General features: G+C 35.2%; 1 protein-coding gene across 1 annotated transcript in view; it reads right to left on the bottom strand.

Moving 5' to 3' along the window:
• The window catches only part of WDPCP (WD repeat containing planar cell polarity effector), a 478431-nt gene that overhangs the window by 37543 nt on the left and 418157 nt on the right, over positions 1-22731 (bottom strand). The window contains exon 15 of the mRNA XM_003262443.4: positions 18335-18497. Coding sequence (XP_003262491.2) covers positions 18335-18497 — 163 coding nt within the window. The remainder of the gene's footprint in view (positions 1-18334; positions 18498-22731) is intronic.

A 22731-nucleotide genomic window follows, 5' to 3' on the forward strand; every position in this document is an offset into this window, starting at 1 on the left:
TGTTAGACTTATAACCAGTATTTCGTTTATTTTGGAGCTACTGTAATTTAAAAAGCTTTTTTGGTTTTCAACTGTACATTACTAGTATATAGAAATACAATTGGGCCGGGGGTGGTGGCTCATGCCTGTAATCCCAGCACTTTGGGAGTCCGAGGCAGGCAGATTGCCTGAGGTCAGGAGCTCGAGACCAGTCTGGTCAACATGGTAAAACTCCATCTCTACTAAAAATACAAACAAATTAGCTGGGCGTGGTAGCATGCGCCTCTAATCCCAGCTACTAGGGAGGCTGAGGCAGGGGAATTGCTTGAACCAAGGAGGTGGAGATTGCAGTGAGCCGAGGTCGTGCCATTGCACTCTAGCCTGGGTGACAGAGTGAGACTCTGTCTCAAAAAAAAGAAATACAATTGATTTTTATGTGTTGATCATATATCTGGTGACCTTGCTAAATGCACTTATTAGTTGTAGGAACCATTTTGTCTGCAAAAAGGGATGGTTTCATTTCTTCTTTCGTACAGTGTCCCATAAGAGTGGTAAAAGTGGACATTTTTACCATGTTTCCAATCTTAGGAGGAAAACATTCAGTCTTTCTCTATCAAGTAGGATAATAGCTGTAGTATTCTTTTTTTCCTTCTTGGTAGAAACTCTCTATAGTTTGAGGAAGCCCCCTTCTACTCCTAGTTTTCTGGGCTTTTTTTTTTTTTTTTTTAAATCATGAATGGGTATGGAATTTTGTCAGACATGTTTTTTGTACCAGTTGATTTGATCAGTTGATTTTTCTTATATTGTTAAAACTGTGGATTACATTAATTTTTGAATATTGAATAAGCTGTGCATTCCCAAGGTAAATCCCACTTAATTCTGGTATATTATTATTTTTATATATTACTAAATTCTTAATCCTTGTTGAGGATTTTTACTTCTATATGTATGAGAGACATAGTAGTCTATAGTTTTTTTGTACTTTTTGTTTTGTTTTGTTTTGTTTTAAAAATTCCATGGGACTGCTTGATATCTTTTTTTGTATTGTCTTTGGGTAGTAGCCTCAGAAAATGAGCTGGGATGTGTTGAATTATCATCTTATATTTTCTGAAAGAAATGTGCACAATTGCTAGTATATTCTTCTCTCAACGAATTCACCAGTGAAACCATCAGGACCTGGAGATATCTTTTACAGAGTTTTTTGTTTTGTTTTAAACTACAAATTTAATTCCTTTAATAGCCATAGGATTCAGATGATCTCTTTCATTTTCTGCCAGTTTGGTTTTTGTGGCTTTCAAGGAATTATTCCATTCAAACTATGTTGTTAAACTTATTTGCATACAGCAGTTCATGACGTTATTTTTTATCTACTTAATGTCGGTAAAGTTTAAGATAATATACCCTCTTTTGTTCCTGATATCAATAATCTATGTCTTCTTTTTCTCTTTGTCTGACTAGAGTTTTATCAGTTTTGTTGATCTTTTCAAATAGGCTTTTGGCTTCATTAATTTTTCTGTTTTCAACTGCAATGATATATGCTCTTTATTATTTCCTTTCTTCTGCTTCCTTTGAGTTTACTTTGCTTTTCTTCCTTTAGTCTCTTTAGATGGAAGCTTAGATTGTTGACTGAGGCATTTCTTCTTTTCTAATGTAAGCATTTAATTGAATAAAATTCTTATTTTAAGCTGTGATTTTTTTTTTTCAGTTTATAATCTTTTCTGACTTCCTTAAGACAGCCTCTTTGACCTAGGGATTATTTAGAAGTTTCTTTATTTCTAAGTGTTTGGAGAATTTTCTCTATTTCTTTCTGTTATTTATTTCTAATCTATTCCCATTATGGTCAGAGGACATACTTTGTGTATTCTTCTAGGTTTGTTTTATGACCCAGGATATGGTCTGTTTTGGTAAGTTCACGTGCACTGCAAAAGGATGTGTGTTCTACTGTTGTTGGGTGGAATGATTTTCTGTCACTAGTTCTATCAGTTGTTGAGAAAGGACTGATGCAGTCTCCAAATGCAAATGTAGATTTGTCTGTTCTCATTGTGATCTCCATCATTTTTTCTTATATATTATGACATTCTCTTGTCAGATGCAAACACATTTAGAATTGTTACGCTTTCTTGATAAATTGACTCTTTTATCATCTTTTCCTTCTTTCCTGGTGTCCCAAGTTTCCCTCTGGTATCATTTACCTTATGTCTCAAGAACTTCTTTTAGTAATTCTTTAATAACAAATCTACTGGAAACATATTTACTAAGTTTTCCTTTACCAAATTTGAAGTTTTCAGGTATTCTTTGTATATATATATTTTTCAGCATTGCATTCTTTATCCTCTCCTTCTAGGGCTCTAATGTCATGAATGTTAGACCTTTTGGCATTGCCTCACAGGTCCCTCGGTTCATTTCTTTAAAAAATATGTTTTCTTTGTTGTTCATTGGATACTTTTGATTGATCTGTCTTCAAGTTCATTGATTTTCCTTTGTTATCCCTATTCTGCTATTATCAAACCTATCAATGAATTAAAAAATTTTGTGGGGGCCAGGCGCGGTGGCTCACGCCTGTAATCCCAGCACTCTGGCAGGCTGAGGTGGTTGGATCATTTGAGTTCAGGAGTTCGAGACCAGCCTGGGTAACATGGTAAAAACTCATCTCTACAAAAAAAAAAAAAAAAAAAAAAAAAGCAAAAATTAGCAGGGTGTGGTGGCATGCACCTGTAGTCCCAGATCCTTGGGTGGCTGAGGCAGGAGGATTGCTTGAGCCCAGGAGGCTAAGGCTGCAGTGAGCTATGATTGCACCATTGCAATCTAGCCTGTGAGACAGAATGAGACCCTGTCTCAAAAAAAAACTTTTTTTTTTTTTTTGGTTAATTTGCTTTTGAATTCTTTATTTGTTTCTTCTTTATACCTTCTACTTCTTTTTGATACTTGGGTTTTTTTTTGTTTGTTGCTTTTTTAAAGAGATGAGGTGTCACTAGTTGCCTAGGCTACCCTCCAACTCCTGGGCTCAAGTGATTTTCCTGCCTCCGTCTCCCAAGTAGCTGGGACTACAGGTGCATGCCACCATGCCTGGCTTGTTTCAGTAATTTTAATGATTGTTGGAGCTCCTTAAAGTTTGTCAGATAATTCCAACATTTGTCATCTCAGCGTTATTGTCTTTTGATAATCTTTTCTCACGTGAGTTGAGATTTTCCTGCCACTTTATATATCAAGTAATTTTTGGTATCCTGGACATTTTGAATATTTTAAGACTTGATCTTGTTAAAATTCTGTGATGAATGTTATTTTTGTTTTAGCAAGCAATTATCTTATTATGTTTAGGCTTCAAGTTACAGTGTTCCTCTGTGAGCAATGGTATGTCAGTTTACTTTTCAAAGCTTCTTTGCAGGGCTGTTTGTCATGCTGTTTGGTGATATTTGCAGTGCTGTCAGTGTCTGTACCATCCAGCAGCAAATATATAAGCTGGGTGATAGTTTATCTATCAGTTTAGATATCAAAGTCTTTTATATACTGGTTAGAATCAGATCCACACATGCATACCTTGGGGTAAGCCCTGGAGTTTATAAACAATTTAATGGGGTTGTTTTCACAAGCTTTCATGTCTGCAGTCTCCTTTGGTGCTTTCTGGATCCAGGAAGCTGCATCTTTAGTTACCTTATGCTTCCATGTACCTCCATGGTTGCACTTGACTAGGCCCAAGTGGTGGTGAACTAAAGGAAAACACACTAGTAAACTTGCCATAGGTTCAGAGGCACCTCAAGTTCTTGTCTTCTTCCTCATTCCTTCTGTATTATTTACTTTTCAGACTCCCCAAACAGCTGCTCCAATATATTCTACCTAGGATTTTTAGCTGCATTCAATGGGTAAGACAGGAGGAATATGCTTACTCCATCTTACCTGGAACCAGAACCTGATAATCATGATTTTTAAGTGAGTATATAGTATCTGTTATTTAGATATACTGTAATTTAGTCATTAATTCCACATATATGTTTTTAGGCCATTCACTTATATAATAACAATGTGATTAACATTTTTATGTTTATATTACAAAAATGAAATTTAAAGTTATGGCATTTTTAGGCTTTTGTTATATGTTGCTAAAATTAGTTTCTGAAAGATTGATACTAATTTACAAATTTGACCATCACAAAGAATATTGACCACAATTCATTAAAACACATCAAATGATATTTAAAAATCCATATGAACCTCCACTCCCCTACTACCCAAACAGTGGCCACTACTGGGGCTTGCTGGGTTAATTTATTATCCTAAAAACTGTTAAATCTAGGGAAGTTATCAAGCATTTACTCTGCCTTTCGAGGTAACTGAATAGTTGATAAGGAAACTTTTATTATGTATAGAAGTACTCAAACTTATAAATGCAGAAGGAGCTACAAAATTAGAAAATCATCATTTCCCAACCCCTAATAAAATAATCTAGGCAATGTTCATCAGTGATTTCAAAAACATCAACTGAAAGGTTGATGGGGAAGTTTATAATGGAGAATTCCATTAATCAGTCTTTGCTTCACTAAAAGACATTATATACCTCATGTTGTGATGTAATAGGAAGCCCACAGCACCATCTACTATGCATTACTTGGGACACAAAGCAACAATTTCCCCAAATTTGCTTATAGAACCATAAGTAAGAAAGCAAAATAATAAAAATGTATAAATATAAGGGATTTGCAGATGACATGTGCTCTTCTCCCTTGTTCCAGATATGCAGTGTATCTGTGGGAAGAAGCATACAAAGCTTGATGTACCTTGAACCATAGTTAATAGATATGGTCTGTAAGGAAAGTATTACATGACAGTGTGAAAGTGTGTCAGGGCATACTTAAGGAATTTTCTGGGCCTCTGCCATATCTGCAGAAGGCAGTTCAGTACCCTTGTCTAGCTCTGTTTTCAGTTGTGCAGGAAACAGCAAAGACAAAAGCATCTATTATTTAGTTATAATTTTTGCATGTATATAAAAATGGCGCCATATTCCTTATGTGCTTTTCACTTTCCATAATTCCCTCTCTGAAAGTTTGAATTTCTTAACCTTTTTATCACTCCCTCTTGACACAGAAAGGTATGTGAACCTAGATTCAAAGAATATGGCACAGAGATAATAAATAGACCCAAAGAAATAGTGAAAAGGACATTTCTGGCTGTTCTGCAATGGCAATGTTTCATGATTTTGAAACACACATTTCAATATTTCATTATGCACTAACAAAGCTGCAGGAGGTCCATATCTGAGAATAACTGCTTTCAGAAAGTAAAACAAAAAAGCCCCTTAAAGTGAATCAATTTAAAATGGGGTTGAAAATCATAGTAAATGGTGACAATATAATTTGACTAAAAATAAGAGGTAAAAATATATAGATAAGCTTATTTTACTTGTATTAATAAAATATATGTTATAATTTCAGCTGTTCATAAATTCATTTTTTTTCTTTTTTTCGACATGGAGTCTTGCTCTGTTGCTTAGGCTGGAGTGCAGTGGCACGATCTCGATTCACTGCAACCTCCTGTGTTCAAGCGATTCTCCTGCCTCAGCCTCCCGAGTAGCTGGGACTACAGGCGTGTGCCACCACACCCGGTTAATTTTTGTATTTTTATTTTTAGTAGAGATGGGATTTCACCATGTCGGCCAGGCTGGTCTTGAACTCCTGATCTCAAGTGATCCACGTGCCTCAGCCTCCCAAAATGCTGGGATTACTGGCATGAGCTATTGTGCCCAGCCATCTGTGCATAAATTCTTAGATGGAACAAAGTCAGTCAGTTTGATTTGGAGAGTGGGGAATGGTTCTACTTTTTCTGACCAAATTGTCTTACAGTATGATATGGCATATTTAACTTCATATTCGACTTGCACAGCATACAAGTTCAGAAAGAGGGCCATTTTTTTCAAAAAATATTCAAGGACTTAATCATTTTTCTGAGGGATTCTATTAATACTTTGATAAATTCATTTGCAGTTTTATTATTCTTCTTGAATTTCTCTTTTTAATTGGTCTAAGTTCCTTTTCCTGATTTATCAATAGTTTTACATGAGATCTGAACATTTCTGTAACATCTCTTTCATTGACTTCATGAAATATTGTTTTTGCAAGATTTTTAGTTGTTTTGAAATATGTTTGTATTGCTGTGTTGGGTATTTAAAGAGCTGACAATCAGTGAAAATACTGATAAACTAATATTTCATAGGTGGAGATAAATGCTAGTCTTCACTGGGGTGTGATATTTGAATGGGGAGAGGACTGAGTTTACAAGTAGTTAACTTATTGTTAAATATTTCATGTTATAAGGACTATTGTTCTATGTAAACTCATAACTACAGGGTCTCAGATAATGAATATTTGGGTAATTAGGAACCCCTATAGTTAAAAAATTATATCTTTGAATGCAACTTATGAAGTTTGAATGCTACTTATGAAGTTTGAATGCTCTGAGCTTTGTGGGATAAAAGTACTATGCAAATAGTAAATGTCACATGAAGTCCACTAATAAAGGTTAAGGATTTCAAAATATGTAATATAGATAAGGCTTTATACATGAAATTATACCTCATTTGACTTAGTAACTAAAAAGAAAATGAAACATTCCAAGTGAAAACACTTCTTAAAATACATAAATTTTGGTGCCTTAGATTTTCTAAGGTTTTCATTTGTCTAGTTCTGGTACTGGAGAACTAACTGCAGTTCCATAAAAGAGCTGTGAATCTATAAAGCAGCTCATTTCCTTCCAGCTTTTCTTGAGACATATTAAAGCCACAATAAAATATAACTTCTCCTTCTCAATAAGCTTTAGTGGATCAGAAAAAGAAACTAAGAAAATAGGCCAGATTAAGCTGGAGAGAAAATGGAAATCTTTTTGTTCTTCAACTCCCATTGTCTTTCTCACATTATCAGTTTTCTTAAAAATAGCTATAGAGTCAGTGAAAAAGTGTAAACATTTTTAGATTGCCAAATTGATTATACCCTTTCATTTTTATGTTTTAAAAGAGCTTAATATTGTTTATCTTCTTTGGAAAGATGTTTAAAATTAGCCACATTTAATCATATACCAAGGCTTAGAAAAGGATGTCTCTAGTGAGTTTCTGGTTTTATAGGCAGCAAACATAAAGCACCTGGTGGGCACAATATGAACTTACAGTTTTATGTAATATACATTAAAGCTACCTTAAGAGCTCAACACACTGGAAATGCTTAGTATATTCTACATTTATTTCAGTTTAAGATACAGAAATGGACTTCCTAGACATATGCCATATGTTCTCCTCTCATGCCAAGTTAACAAGAATTAAAAGACTGAGATGAATAAACAAGGTCAACTTAGGCTGAGCCAAATTAGACAACAGAATAATTGTCAGATTTTCTGTTGGCAGGGACAGTTTGTTTTGAGCCAATCTTCATGAATTATAGGCTGTAATTTTTTTTTTTCTGGTAAGTCTACTGCCAGGCATTCTGTTGACAATTTCTTTGTTTTGTAAACACTGAAAATTTTCATCCATTATATTGTTTGTAGGCACACACCAGGATTCTGAATAGATGAGTATTTTTGGTTTGTTCCAACTTAAAGGAAAACTGCTTAGACATGAATCAAATAAAATCACGCCAAAATTTAACAACTTTTAACAAGATAGTATTTCATTTGGAGTTTCTTATGTATGAATTCAATACTGGTTCATTATAATAGCAGGAAACCAACCAGTATTGTAGTTAATTTCTAGCTGTAAATATCAAAGTAGATATATTTACTGCAAATACAAGGTTTATTTGTTCTACAATAAATAATTTTAGACCTTGGAAAGGATAATCTAATACAAATGAGAAAATTGAGGCAACCAGAGAAGTTGACTTATTTGAAATATAAGAACTAATTTAGGGCTGTACCTAATCTAATTATTTTTAATTTAGTCCTAGGATCATTCATTTTGTTTATACACTGTCTGACATGGTTTAGATCTGTGTCCTCACCAAATCAAACTTGACATTAGATATGTCAAATTGTAATCCCCAGAGTTGGAGGTCGGACCTGGTGGGAGGTGATTGGATCGTGGGAGTGGTTTCTCATGAATGGCTTAGCACTGTCCCCTTGTTCTTGTGATAGCAAGTAAGTTCTCATGAGATCTGGTGGTTTAAAAGTGTGTGGCACCTCCCCCCAGACCCCTCTATTCCTCCTGCTCTGACCATGTGAAGTGCTGGCTCCCCCTTTGCCTTCTGCCATGATTGTAAGTTTCCTGAGGCCTCCCCAGAAACTGAGCAGATGCTAGCATTATGCTTCCTGTACAGCCTGAGGAAGAGTGAGCCAATTAAACCTCTTTTCTTTATAAATTACCCAGTCTCAGGTATTTCTTTATAAGAATGTGAGGACAGACCAATATAATGTTTAAGGCTTTGTTACACACAAATGTTTATGTATAAAGATGTAATTTATAATAACACAAAGGAGCAAGAGAGAGGAATGGAGCAATACAGGAGCAAAGTTTTTATATACTATTGTTGTTAAATTGATATTAAAACAAACTAAGTTGTTATAAATTAAGATTTATAATCATCAGGTGAACCACAAGAGAAAAAGCCTCCAAAGAAATTACAAGGGTATTAAAATACCTACTTAACACAAGAGAAGGCAATAAGTGAGGAATAGAGGAATAGCTACAAGGAATGTAGAATATGACAGCAAAATGACTGATGTAAATCCTGACTTATTAATTACACTAATAATAAATGGATTAAACCCTCCAATTAAAAGGAAGAGACTGGAGGAATGAATTTTAAAATAATCACTTTCAAATCTTTTAAGATATGTGACAGTATGTAAGAGACAAAGTGAGAAACTTTAAAAGAGAATTAAAAAAATATAGTTTTTCTTATGTAAAGTGAGTGTCCCTCAATTCCTGTTGTGTTTTCATCAGGACTGGGAGCTGAATTTTGTCAAAGGCATTTTCAACATCTATATAAATAATTGTATGATTTTTATCAACCTTAGATCTATTAATATGGTATATGATATTAATGGATTTGGTAACACTAAAACAACCTTGTATTTTCAGGGTGGGTCCAAGTGTTGGTTTTTTTCACTAATATTTTACATGAATGATATTGGTTTGTCATTTTTCTGTGGAAAAGTTTTTCTTTATTTTCAATGCTTTGGAATAATTTATAGAGCATTGGGAATATCTGATCTTTGAAGGTTTGGTAGAATTCTACCTGGTCATCTGGGCCTTTTGCTCTTTTACAGGGTAATTTCTTAATAATCTTGTCTATTTCTTTTATGAAAATTGGTGTGCTTCAGATTTCTAAATTCAATGGTGGACACTTTTGGCAATTTGTATTTATCTAGTATATTATCTATTGTTTTCTAAGTTTTCAAATTCATTTGCATAGAAATTTGCAAAGTAGTCTCTTATGATTAAAAAGAAAAAACCCTCTCTTGTTTAAATGGTTAATTTCTCCCTTCCTCCCTCTGCCATTTCTTAATTTTGTATGTTTGTGTTTTCTCTCTCTTTTTTTGATCAAGTTGGTCTATTTTGTTGTTTCAAAAACATCTGGATTTGATAATTACATCTACAGTTTTTTGTTTGTTTTGTTTTGTTTTTTGTCTTCTACCTGAGGTATCAGTAATCTATGGCTTATGGACTGGTTGCCTGTTTTGGTAAATAAAGTTTTTTGTTTGTTTTGTTTTTTGCTTTGGAAATTTATTTTTTTAATTTTAATTTTAATTTTTTTATTTTGAAACGGAGTCAAGCCCAGTCGTCCAGGCTGGTGTGCAATGGCGCAGTCTAGCCTCAGCGCAACCTCCGCCTCTCGGGTCCAAGCAATTCTCCTGCCTCAGCCTCCCAGGTAGCTGGGACTACAGGTGCGTGACACCACACCTGGCTAATTTTTGTATTTTTAGTAGAGACGGGTTTCACCATGTTGGCCAGGCTGGTCTCAAACCCCTGACCCCGTGATTCGCCTGCTTCGGCCTCCCAAAGTGCTGGGATTACAGGCACGAGCCACCGCGCCTGGCTAATTTTTAATTTGTTGGATACGTAGTATGTGTATATATTTATGGGGTACATGAAATTTGAGACAGGGTACATGAAATTTGAGACAGGGTCTTGCTCTGTCACCCAGGCTGGAGTGCACGGGCGTGATCAGCTCACTGAAACTTCTGCCTCCCGGGTTTCAGCGATTCTCATGCTTCACCCTTCCTGAGGCGTGTTCCACCACGCCTGGCTACTTGTTTTGTATTTTCAGTAGAGACAGGGTTTTGCCATGTTTGCCGAGCTGGTCTCGAACTCCTGGCCTCAAGTGATCCGCCTGCCTCAGCCTCCCTAAATGCTGGGATTGCAGGCATTAGCCACTGTGCCTGGCTGTACATGAGATATTTTAATATAGGTAAACAATGTGTAATAAGCACATCAGGGTAAATGAGGTGTCCATCACCTAAAGCATTTATCATTTCCTTGTGTTACAAACATTCCAATTATACTCATTTATTTATTTTTATTAAAATATACAATAAATTACTGTTGACTGTAATTACCCTGTTGTGCTATCAAATACTAGATCTCACTCATTCTATCTGACTGTATTTTTGTACCCATTAACCATCCCCTCCGCCATCAATTACCTTTCACAGCCTCTGGTAACCATTATTATATTCACTATCTCTGTGAGTTCAATTGTTTTAATTTTTAGCTTCCCACAAATGAGTGAGAACATGTGAAGTTTGTCATTCTGTGCCTGGCTTATTTCACTTAACATAAAGTTCTGCAGTTCCATGTAAATAAAGTTTTATTGGACCACAGCCACATCCGTTCACTTATGTATTGTCTATGACTGTTTTCATGCTACAACAGAGTTAAATAGTTGCAGCAGAGAACATATGGTCCATAAGCCTAAAATATTTACACTGAAGCCATTTAGGAAAAAAGTTTGCCAATCCCTGCTCTGCCTCATTAATTTCTGGTTTTATCTTTATTATTTCTTTCCTTGTGCTTTATTTTGGTATAGTTTCTTGTTATTTTTTAAAGCTTTTGAGTTAGAATTGTTCCCTTTTTTCATTTCTTTCTGGTAAAAGTGCTTAGTGGTATCGATTTTCCTCTGATTATTACTTAAATACATCCCATATATTCTGATATGTAGTGTTTTATTATAATTACTTCTTAGAAATTTCATGTTGTATTTCTTCTTTCATCCAAAAATTGTTTAATACAAGGTTTTAAAATTTCCACAAGGAAGGGCATGTTGGTTCTTGTTAAACATTGCTGGTTGTATTACATTGTGATTGGAAAGTGTTTGTAATATTTAGTGAAATTTAATGATATATTTTGGCAAGTAACATACCTTTTTTGTAAATAGTCCATGAATTCTTAGGAAGAAAACTTATTTTCTTTTATCAAGGAATAGAATTTGATGAATATTCATAATATCTACATTATTATGTTTAGGTATTATTTCTTGTTACTTTTTGCCTACTTGATCTATTCTGTAGTAAGCATAGTGAGTTAGGCTGGGTGTGGTGGCTCACGCCTATAATCCCAGCACTTTGGGAGGCCAAGGCAGGTGGATCACTTGAGCCCAGAAGTTCAAGACTAGCCTGGGCAACATGGCAAAACCCCATCTCTACAAAAAATACAAAAAATTAGCTGCATGTGGTGACACATGCCTGTTGTCCTAGCCACCCAGGAGGCTGAGGTGGATCACCTGAGCCCAGGAGGTCAAGACCGTGGTGAGCCATGATCACGCCACTGCACTCTAGGCTGGGCAAGAGTGAGACCCTGCCAAAAAAAAAAAAAAAAGGGAATAGTAAGTTAAAATCTCTTATTATTCCTATCTCTCTATATCTCCTTGCATCTTTTATATTTTCCTTTATAAAGGTGGCTTCTATATTATTTGTTGTACAAATATTCTTAAGTGTTTTATCTTTGTGAAATTTGCATTAATTTTTTTTCTTTGTTGGATTTTATGCTTTTGGGCTTGAATTCTGTAATTAGTATGGTTACTATTGGTTTCTTATTATTTTCATTTGCCTGAATATCTTTCCCCATTCCTTTATTTTTACTCTTTCTGAATCATTTTATTTAGATGTATGTCTTTCTTACAGTACATAGCTGGATCTTGCTTTATGAGTAAATTGAAAATCGTTTTCTTTTAATAGGTGAGGTGAGTCCATTTACATTAATTGATATGACTGATATGCTAGGTTTCAACTCTTTTACTAATATTTTACAATTTTGTGAATTTTGATATATTTGCTATGTTTCTCTCTGAGGTGTGTGTTTCCTTTCTTCTCAGTTATTTATCACTTGAGCCCAGGAGCTCTGGGCTGCAAAATGACCATTGGGTACCACACTAAGTTTGGCATCAACATGGTGACCTCCTGGGAGCTGAGGACCACTAGGTTGCCTAAGGTGGGGTAAACTGGGCCAGGCTGGAAAGGAGTGGGTCAATCAGTAGTGGGATTGTGCCTGGTGAATAACCATTGCACTCCAGCCTGGGCAACACAGTGAGACTCCATCTCTTAAAAAATAAAAAGTAGATGGTAGTTAGTAAGGCTAGTGGTTTCGTTCTAGTGGTTACCTTTGTACTTGTATGTTTTCTAATGCCTTTAGTCTCTTCTTTTCCTACTTAACCTTTTATTATGTGGCATATGAGATTTTATTGTCTCTTTTAACTCTCAACTATTGGCTATACAAAAATCAGTGAGCTTATTCTATCTTACTCTTTCACTCTCTGTTCCACTCCCATTTCCTAAAGCTGTATTACTTCTACTTAACATACAGTATTTGTATATGGGTCTTCCACCCCTTTTATCTTCTGCTTACATTTATATTTATTAAAATACAGTCAGTCCTTGTACTGACAATTTGTTACTCATTTCATGGTTAGATGAAACTCTTCCTCTAGTATTCCTCAGGAAGGGTTCATAGGTACAGAATTTCCTATATTGAAAACTGTTTCTTTTAGTGTTCATACTTGAAGGAGATCATGGATGACTATACTATCCTTGGTTCACACTTTCAGTCACTGAGTTTTTGAAAACTATAGTTCTGCTTTTGCCTTGCCTTATATTTTATTTTTTTGAAAAGTTTGATACTTGTTTGAAAAGTTCGATACTTTTTTCCTGAAAGTGCACTTTGGGCGTCTGAGAAAAATTATATCAGAACAATCAGCTCCAAGAAATATTCTAGCTATACTCTTATATTTCAATGATTAATTAAAAAAATGTTTAGGGCCTTCTGGTAAAAAGATCAAATAACTTACATAAGCAAAAGTACATGAATACATTTTGCAACATTTTCTTGGATTTCTAGTTTCAAGTATTCTGTTACATTGTTTTATTTTTTCTTTTTCAAGGAATCCAATTATACAAATGCTGTTGCTTCTTTGTCTTATCTCCCATTCCATTACTTTTTCTTTGACTTTTTTGCTTCTCATTTTCTTTTCTTTTCCACTATTTTCAATGTTTTTAATTAAGTCTTATTATGAGTTTATTCTCAATGGGGTACCCTGTAACCTTTTTTTCATTTTTGGATAATATTATGCTTTTATTTTTCATTTATTTGTTTCAGTGGACTTTTTTTTTTTTTTTTTTTTGAGACTCTATCACTCTGCTACCCAGGCTGGAGTGCAGTGGCATAATCAGGACTCATTGAAGCCTTAATGTTTAGGGCCCCAAGCGATCCTCCTACCTCAGTCTCCCAGGTAGCTGGGACTGCAGGCGTGGACCAACATGCCAGGCTAATTTTTTTTTTTTTTTTTTCAGTACAGATGAGGTCTTGCTATGCTGCCCAGGCTGGTCTTGAGTCCCTGGGCTCAAGGGATCCTCCTACCTTGGCCTCCCAAAGTGTTTGGATTACAGGTGCAAGCCACCACACCTGGCCAATTTTCTTGGTATCTTCTTCCATCCCTCTCTCCTTCTCTCCTGTCCATTTGTATTTTCCATTTTTTTCTTTTTCTTTCTTTGAGATGGAGTCTCACTCTGTCACCCAGGCTGGAGTGCAATGGTGCAATCTCAGCTCACTGCAACCTCCGCCTCCTGGGTTCAAGCAATTCCCCTGCCTCAGCCTCCCAAGGAGCTGGGATTACAGACATGTGCCATCATGCCAGGCTAATTTTTATATTTTTAGTAGAGATGGGGTTTCACCATGTTGGCCAGGCTAGTCTTGAACTCCTGACCTCAGGTGATCTGCCTCAGCCTCCGAAAGTGCTGGTATTACAGGCATGAGCCACCATGCCTGGTCTCATTTTGTCTTTATAATTCAGAGTGGGTTTCAATATACCCAGTTGCTTATTCCAATGTATCTAATTCTGCCTGGTATGTTGTTGTACAGTTTTCTTTGACATCATAATTGTTTTGGGGGAGGAGAATTTTCCTTAATTGATGTGTGTAGTTTTCATTTTCCGTTACTTTGACGTAACTTTGTATGAAACTGTTCATCTTTTTCCTGCTTATTTTTGTGGTACTGGCTATGTTTTGTGAGATCCTAGTTCAGTGGGGTCCTCAGTAGAGCAAAGTCTAGGCACTCGTTAGCATATGAATAGACATATAGATCAATGGAGCAGAATGACAAATCCAGAAATAAACACTTAACACCTATAGTCAGTTGATTTTTGATGAAGGTGTAAAGGCAATTCAGTGGGGAAAATGAGTTTTTTTTTTCCTCAAAAAAAAAATACTGGGGAAACGTGTATTTCTATATACTAAATAATGACCTTAGACCCTTATTCACATCCTACATAAAAATTAACTCAAAATGGACTTTAAGAGCTGGAACTATAAAACTTCTAAAAGAAAACATGAGCAAATATCCACATGTTCAGATTAGAAAGAAATTTAAGTACAACACATAAAAGACAATCAAAAAAAGAAAAAATTGCTATCCTTGGCTTCACCAAAATTTGGAAACTTTTGCACTTCAAAAGACACTACTGGAAAATGAAATGGCAAACCACAGACTGGGAGAAAATACTTGCACATCAGGTATTTAATAAGGAACTTGTATTCAGAATATATAAAAGTATCTTACAATTCAATAACAAGACAACTAAAGAATGGACAACAAATTTGAATAGCTATAACAACAAAGAATGCTAATGAGCAAATAAGAAATGTTCAACCTCATTAGTTGTTAGGGAAATACAAATTAAAGCTACAGTTAGATACCATTCTTCACCCAACAGAATAGTTATAATAAAAAAACATTGACAGTATTAAATATTGGTGAGGATACTGAGAAACTGGAACCCTTATATGTTGCTGGTGGGTATGTAAAATATTATAGGCACTTTGGAAAACGATTTGGCAGTTTCTTAAAACTAGCGAATTAAATATAAACTTAGAATAAGACCCAGCAATTCAATTCCTACATATCTGCCCAAGGGAAATGAAAATATATGTCCACTTAGAAACTTAAATGTGAATGTTTACAGCAACGTTATTCATAATTGTCCCAAAATGGAAATAACCCAGATACCATCAGCTGGTGAGTGGATAAGCAAAATATGGCATATTCATGTAATAGAATACTATTCAGCAATTAAGAAGGAATAAACTACACATTACATGAGCCTCAGTAATATAATGCTAAGTGAAAGAAGCCGGATACAAAAGACAATATATTGTATGACTTCATTTATATGAAATGTCCACATTATATGATTTCATTTATATAAAATTTCTCTAGAGACAGAAAGCAGAGCAATGTTTGCCTCAGGCTGGGTTAGGAGAGTGGAAATTGGGCATAAGGGAACTATTTGGGGGTGATGGAAGTGCTCTAAACCTAAACTGTGGTGATGGTCATACAGCTTTATAAATTTACCAAATATCATTGACTTGTATACTTACAATGGGTGAATTTTATGGTATATATAAGTTATATCTCAGTAAAATTGTTTCTAAAGAAGTATCCAGATGTGGTGGCTCACGCTTGTAATCCCAGCACTTTGAAAGGCCAAGGCAAAAGGATCACTTGAGCCCAGGAGTCTGAGACGTGCCTGGGCAACATGGTGAAATCCTGTTTCTACAAAAAAAAATACAAAAATTAGCCCGGCATGGTGGCATGTGCCTGTAGTTGCAGTTGCTTGGGAGGCTGAGGTGGGAGAATCACCTGAGCCTGGGAGGTCAAGGCTGCAGTAAGCCATGATCACACCACTGCACTCCAGCTTGTGTGACAGAGTGAGATGCCGCCCACCGCACCAAAAAAAAAAAAAAAATAATAATAAAGAGGTAGGACTTCTAGGTAGCTGAAAGTAACAGCAGTCGCCTATGTTCTAGCTCCCAATACTTCTTTTATAAACAATACAGAACATTATACAAGGAAAAATGAAACTACATGACAATCATGTTCTTAGCATGACTTGAAGACAGAGAATGTCCAAACTTCAAAATAATTGTAACTAAAATGGAAAAAACAAATGCCAATGCATGATCTCTCTAGCTCCTGATATTCTGGTACATCAGAGCATGGACTACAGAGAAGACACTATAAAGTACCATGCAATCAGAAGAGGGAGTTTTCAAAAAGGATAGCTTCTCAGGGAAAAGGCAGAAAGAGAGAGGTACTTTTGGCATTTGGGTGTGAAGGAAGAAAGAAGCATAAGGAGGAAAATACTAGACAAGAGAAAGCCAAAAAATGAGAGGTTACACGATCCCATCAAGAATTTGTGTGCTGGGTGTGGTGGCTCATGCCTGTAATCCTAGCACTTTGAGAGGCTGAGGCGGGTGGATCACCTGAGGTCAGGAGTTTGAGACCAGCCTGGCCAACATGGTGAAACCCTGTCTCTACTAAAAATAAAAAAAAAAATTAGCAGGGCACAGTGGTGGGCACCTGTAATCCTAGCTACTATGGAGGGTGAAGCAGGAGAGTCGCGTGAACCCAGGAGGTGGGGGTTGCAGTGAGCTGAGGTCGTGCCATTGCACTCCGGCCTGAGCGACTAGAGCGAAACTCTGTCTCAAAAAAAAAAAAAAAAAAAAAAAAAAAAAGAATTTGTGGAGAGCTTAATTAGCCCCTCTTTGTTTTTCTCATTTCCAGGCTCTCCCTGTTGAATTTTTGGCTAGTTTGCTATTCTGTCACTTGCCCTAATGAGGTGAGCAGAACTGGCATTTCCTATCAAGTTTGTCAATTTTACTGACAATAGTTTGCTACTTTTATTAGACAATGCTGCTAGGCAGTTTTCCCACCCTCAGCTCAAGTCAGCTGTTGGTTTTCAAAGCCAGTCCTACCCTGGTAGAACTAGTTTGGGGATGGGCAGGAGGATGGAAGCAGCTTCAGGCAAGAAAATAAGAGACTTCTACTTTATTACTAGAAGTTCAGCAATTTTTCATGAATAAATGCTTCTCAATTTGTTTTTTGCCTTTGTTTGATTTCCAAAGTCCAGAAATGATGGCTTTTGTCTAGTTTTATATTTGTTTCTTGGAGAGAGGATTTGCTGATATCCAAATAAACTCTTTCATATTTGGAAATCCTCCCCCTCTTTATTTGCTGTTAATGTGTACAGTTTGAGAGATTTTTCTTGAGGGTATTATAGGTGGGTAGGTATAATTGATATATACGTATTTTTTAATGTGGCCTCTTTACAATTACTGAAAATAGGATCCTCAAAAGCAGGAATGTTATGCATAAACCAGGGAACAGATCTGACCCACTGCCTATTTTTATAAAGTTTTATCGTAACACTGCCATTCTCAATCATTTATATATTGTCTGTGGCCACTTTTTTACTGTAACAGCAGGATTGAGTAGTTGCAAAAGTTTGTCTGGCCTGCAAAGCCTAAAATATTTGCTCTCTAGCCCTTTACACAAAAAGCTTGCTGACCCTTGCTTGAGAGAATCATTATCATAATTAATACTATAATTATCACTTTAAATAACATTATTACTTTTGTTTGTTTTTTAAATTTCATATTTATTCTTTATCTTCTCAATAACCCATGTAGCAAACTGGACAGATATCAGATATTTAAACTATCATTTATCAGATTTCAAAAACTAATGGTAAACTTGCATTAAATAAATATTATATAAATTATAATTCAAACTACATATTCTAAAAATAAATATGTATTAAAGGTAGTCTAACAATCCTAGAATTTAACAGCAGAATACAAACAATTCAATATGTTATAGTAATTTCATTTTGGCCCAGAATAACATTTATTGTAGCAATATTATTTTTATATTCACTTCTGCCATTCATTATGCCTGCTTTGAATAACCAAACTACTGCAAAGTCTGAGCCATGAGAAATGCAAATTTTTCTCCTTGACAGTTTGAAATATTCTTGCTTTGCTATTAGTTGGCATTTGAACAGGTAATACTAAATACTTTATGGAGCAATTTCCTCAGTTCAACATTTCTTACCTGTTAGAAGAGCCATTCAGTATTCTTTGTTGTACAATATGTCTGTGGGTTGGGCAAGAGGGAGGGAGGTTATCTGGAAATGAGTCTTCCCCTTGAGGTGCTAAAGACAGGCCAATAAAAGCTTCATTTAGCATATCCCCTCTGTCCAAGGGCCCCAGGAGTTCTGTTAAAAATGATTAATATATGAGTGAAATATTAGATACAATTTCTGCTAACTCCCTTATAAGTAAGATCACAGAACAACTTTCACATATCCCAGTAGAACTTTTTTCTTTATTTTGTCAATTTGAAAATCTTGTTGTCCTAGTTCCCTATGACTTCTGTCATTCTTATACTTACTTCAGCAGTTTGATAACAGAATAGTGAATGTTTTCAAGTACAGATTTTAAAAAATTCATTTATATCTTGCTTATGTATAGTGTTTTTAACCAGCATATTATTTATACAATTTTTTTGTTTTTGTTAGCCAATTACTGGAATATTTTATCTTGGAATATTGCAAGAAGTGATTTTACTCTTTCACATATAGCACATAACTTGAAAAGGAAAATATCTCCCAATATTTGCTTTCAATTAGCATTTTAAACTTTATAGGGAGATATATACTCCCATATCTTAGAGATGTACAGAAGTATATAGAGAGATATTGGGCATTTGACAGGGCATTGTTTAAAAATATTGTTTGAAACATAATGAAGCTGTGAAAAATATATTTTTTGTAAGAAACATAAACCTTATTAAAAACCAAAAAAAAAAAAAACTCTTAGGACCACCGTGTATGGCAAAACATAATTTTTACCATCTTAAACATTTTAAAGCATACAGTTCAATAGTGTTAAGTATATTCACATTGTTGTGAAGCAAATCTCCACAACTGTTTTGTCTTGCAAAACTGAAACTGCACCCATTGTACCATTCCCCATTTGCCCCTCTCCCAGTTCGATAACCAACATTTTATTTTCTGTTTCTATGAATTTGATAACTTTAGATCTTGTGTAAGTAGTATCATACAGTATTCGTGTTTTTGTCACTCGCTTATTTCACTTAGTATAATGTCCTCAAGGTTTATCCGTGTTGTAGTATGTGACAAGATTGCTTCCTTTTTAAGACTGAATAGTAAGCTGTTGTATGTATATACCATGCTTTGTTTTTCCATTCTCTATCTATTGACATTTGGGTTGCTTCCACCTCCTGGCTATTGTGAATAATGCTGTTATGAACATGGATGTGCAGATATCTCTGAGACCCTGCTATCAGTGCTTTTGGACATATACTCAGAAGGGGGATTGTCATATCATACAGTGGATCTATCTTTAAATTTTTGAGGAAACACCATACTGTTTCATTGTGGTTCACCATTTTACAATCCCACCAACAGTGCACAAAGATTCTAATTTCTCCAAATCCTTGACAAACTTGTTATTTTCTGTTTTTTTTTTAAAAACTAGTCATCCTAATGAATGTGACATGCTACCTTATGGTTTTGATTTGCATTTCTCTAATAAGTGATACTGAGCATCTTTTTATATGCTTGTTGGTCATTTGTATACCTTCATTGAAGAAATGTGGATTCAAGTCACTTGTCCTTTTTTGCTTTGAGACAGAGTCTCACTCTGTTGCCCTGGCTGGAGTGCAGTATCACAATCATGGCTCACTAAAGTCTTAACCTCTCAGGCTCAAGTGATCCTCCCACCTCACCCCTCTGAGTAGCTGGGACTACAGGTGTGTGCCACAATTCATGACTCATTTAAAAAAACATTATTGTAGAGAGGGGCTTTCACTAGGTTGCCCAGGCTGGTCTTGAACTCCCGGGCTCAAGCAATCTTCCCACTTCCTGTGGTGGCTCATGCCTGTAATCCTGCCTCCCAAAGTGCTGGCATTACAGGCATGAGCCATGGCACTCAGCCCCCTTGCCCATTTTTAATTAGATTGTTTTTGTTCTTAAGTTGTAGGAGCTCTGTATGTAGTCTAGATATTAATGCTTTGTCAGATTTGCAAATATTGTCTCCCATTCCTTAGGCTGTCTGTTCACTTTATTGGTACTTTATTGTGTCCTTTAATGCATAAAAGTTTTTAAGTTGGATTAAGCCCCATTTGCAGTCCCATTTGTCTATTTTGCTTTTGTTGCCTATGTTTTTGGTATCACATACAAGAAATCATTGTCATATCCAATATCATGAAGCTTTTCTCTAATGTTTTCTTCTAGCAGTTTTATACTTTTGTTTCTTTAATTCATTTTGAGTTAATTTTTGTTTATGGTGTAACAAAAGGGTCCAACTCGCTCTTTTGCATGGGGATATCCAGTTTCTCAGCAATGTTTGTTGAAGAGATAGTTCCTTTTGCATTGAATGGTGTTGACATCTGTCAAAAATTGCTTGACCATATGGTTAATGGTTTATATCTGGGCTCTCAATTCTGTTCATTTTTGTTAGTCTATGTCTGTGTTTATGCCAGTACTAATGTTTAGATTACTGTAGCCTTGTAATATGTTTTGAATCAGAAAGACCTCTTTTTCCCTTTTCAAGATTGTTCTGGCTATTCAGCATCCCTTGTGATTCCATACTAATTTTTAAATGGATTTTTCTGTATTTCCAAAGATGCCTTTGGGATTTTGATAGGGATTGCACTGAATTGGTAGCTTACCTTGGGCAATACTGACATTTTAACAACATGAAATATTCCAATCCATGAATATTGGATGTCTTTCAATTTATTTGTCTTTAATACCTATCAGCAGTGTTTTCTAGTTTTAAGTCTTTTACCTCCTTGGTTAGGTTTATTCCAAAGTATTTTGTTCTTTTTGATGCTATTGTAAATGAAATTGTTTTCTTACTGTCCTTTGCAGATTGCTCATTTTTAGTGTACAGAAATGCAATGAATTTTTGTATGTTGACTTGTATCTTGCAACTTTGCTGAATTCAATTATTCTAAAGTTTTTAAATGGGATCTTTAGGGCTTGCTGCATAGGAGATTAAGACATCTATAACCAGAGACAATTTTACTTCCTTTCTGATTTTGGTGCCTTTTATTTCACTTGCATAATTGCTTTGACTAGGATATTCCAGTATTATGTTAAATAGAAGGGGTGAAAGCAGGCATCTTTGTCTTGTTCCTGATACTAGAGGAAGGGCTTTCAGTTTTTCACCATTGAGACTGATGTTAGCTGTGGTTTTTTCATGTATAGCCTTTATTATGTTGGAGTATTAATAGTTTCCTTACATCCTAGTTTGTTGAGCATTTTTAGCATGAAAGAAATTGATGTTAGCTGTGGTCTTTTCATGTATAGCCTTTATTATGTTGGGGTATTAATAGTTTCCTTACATCCTAGTTTGTTGAACATTTTTAGCATGAAAGAACATCAAATTTTGTCAAATGCTTTTTTTGTGTATATCAATTGAGATGATTACGTAGTTCTCATCTTTCATTCTGTTAATGTGATTAGAATGATTTTCTTATGTTGAACCATCCTTACTTTACATCAGTAAATTTTACTTGATCATGGTATATTATCTTTTTACTATGCCTAAGAATTTCGTTGGCTAGTATTTTGTTAATGACTTCTTTGCTCCAATATCTATCAAGAATGTTGGTCTGTAGTTTTCTTTGTCTTCATCTGGCTTTGTTATTAGGGTAATGCTAGCCTTATATAATGAATTTGGGATTTTCCCTTCTTTTAAGTTTTTTGGAAGAGTTTGAGGAGAATGGGTGCTAATTCTTTAAATATTTGCTGGAATATTCTAATGAAGGCATGAGGTCTTGGGCTTTTTATGTGTGGAGTATTGGTTACTGATGCAATCACTTTAATAGTTGTAAGTCTGTCCAGATTATGTAATTCTTCATTATCCAATCTTGGTTGGTTGTGTGTTTAAAAGATTTTGTCCATTTGTGTAGGTTTTCCAGATTGTTGGCATACGACTGTTTGTAATATTCTCTTACAACCCTCTTTATTTTATGTCGTATTGGCTGTAATATCCCCTCTTTCACTTTTGATTTTAGTTATTTGAGTCTTCTCTCTTTTTTTTAATTAGTATACCTAATAATTGGTCAGTTTTGTAGATACTTTGGAAAAACCACCTCTTAAGTTTTGTTGATTTTTTTCTATTGCTTTTGTATTCTCTATTTCATTGATCTTTGCTCTAAACTTTATTATTTTCTTCTGTTAGCTTTGGGTTTAGTTTGTTTTTCTTTTTTTTTCAGTTAAGGTACAAAGTTAGGTTATTAATTTTCAGTTTTTCTTCTTTTTTAATGTAAACATAGCCATAAACTTCTCTGTTAGTACTGTTTTCACTGCATCTCACAAGTTTGGGCACTGATATGGCTTGGATGTTCCCTCCAAATCTCATGTTGAGATGTAATCCCCAGTGTTAGAGGTGGGACCTTGTATTAGGCTGTTCTTG

This window comes from Nomascus leucogenys, chromosome 14 (assembly GCF_006542625.1).
Source record: "Nomascus leucogenys isolate Asia chromosome 14, Asia_NLE_v1, whole genome shotgun sequence".
In the NCBI taxonomy this organism is placed as follows: domain Eukaryota; kingdom Metazoa; phylum Chordata; class Mammalia; order Primates; family Hylobatidae; genus Nomascus; species Nomascus leucogenys.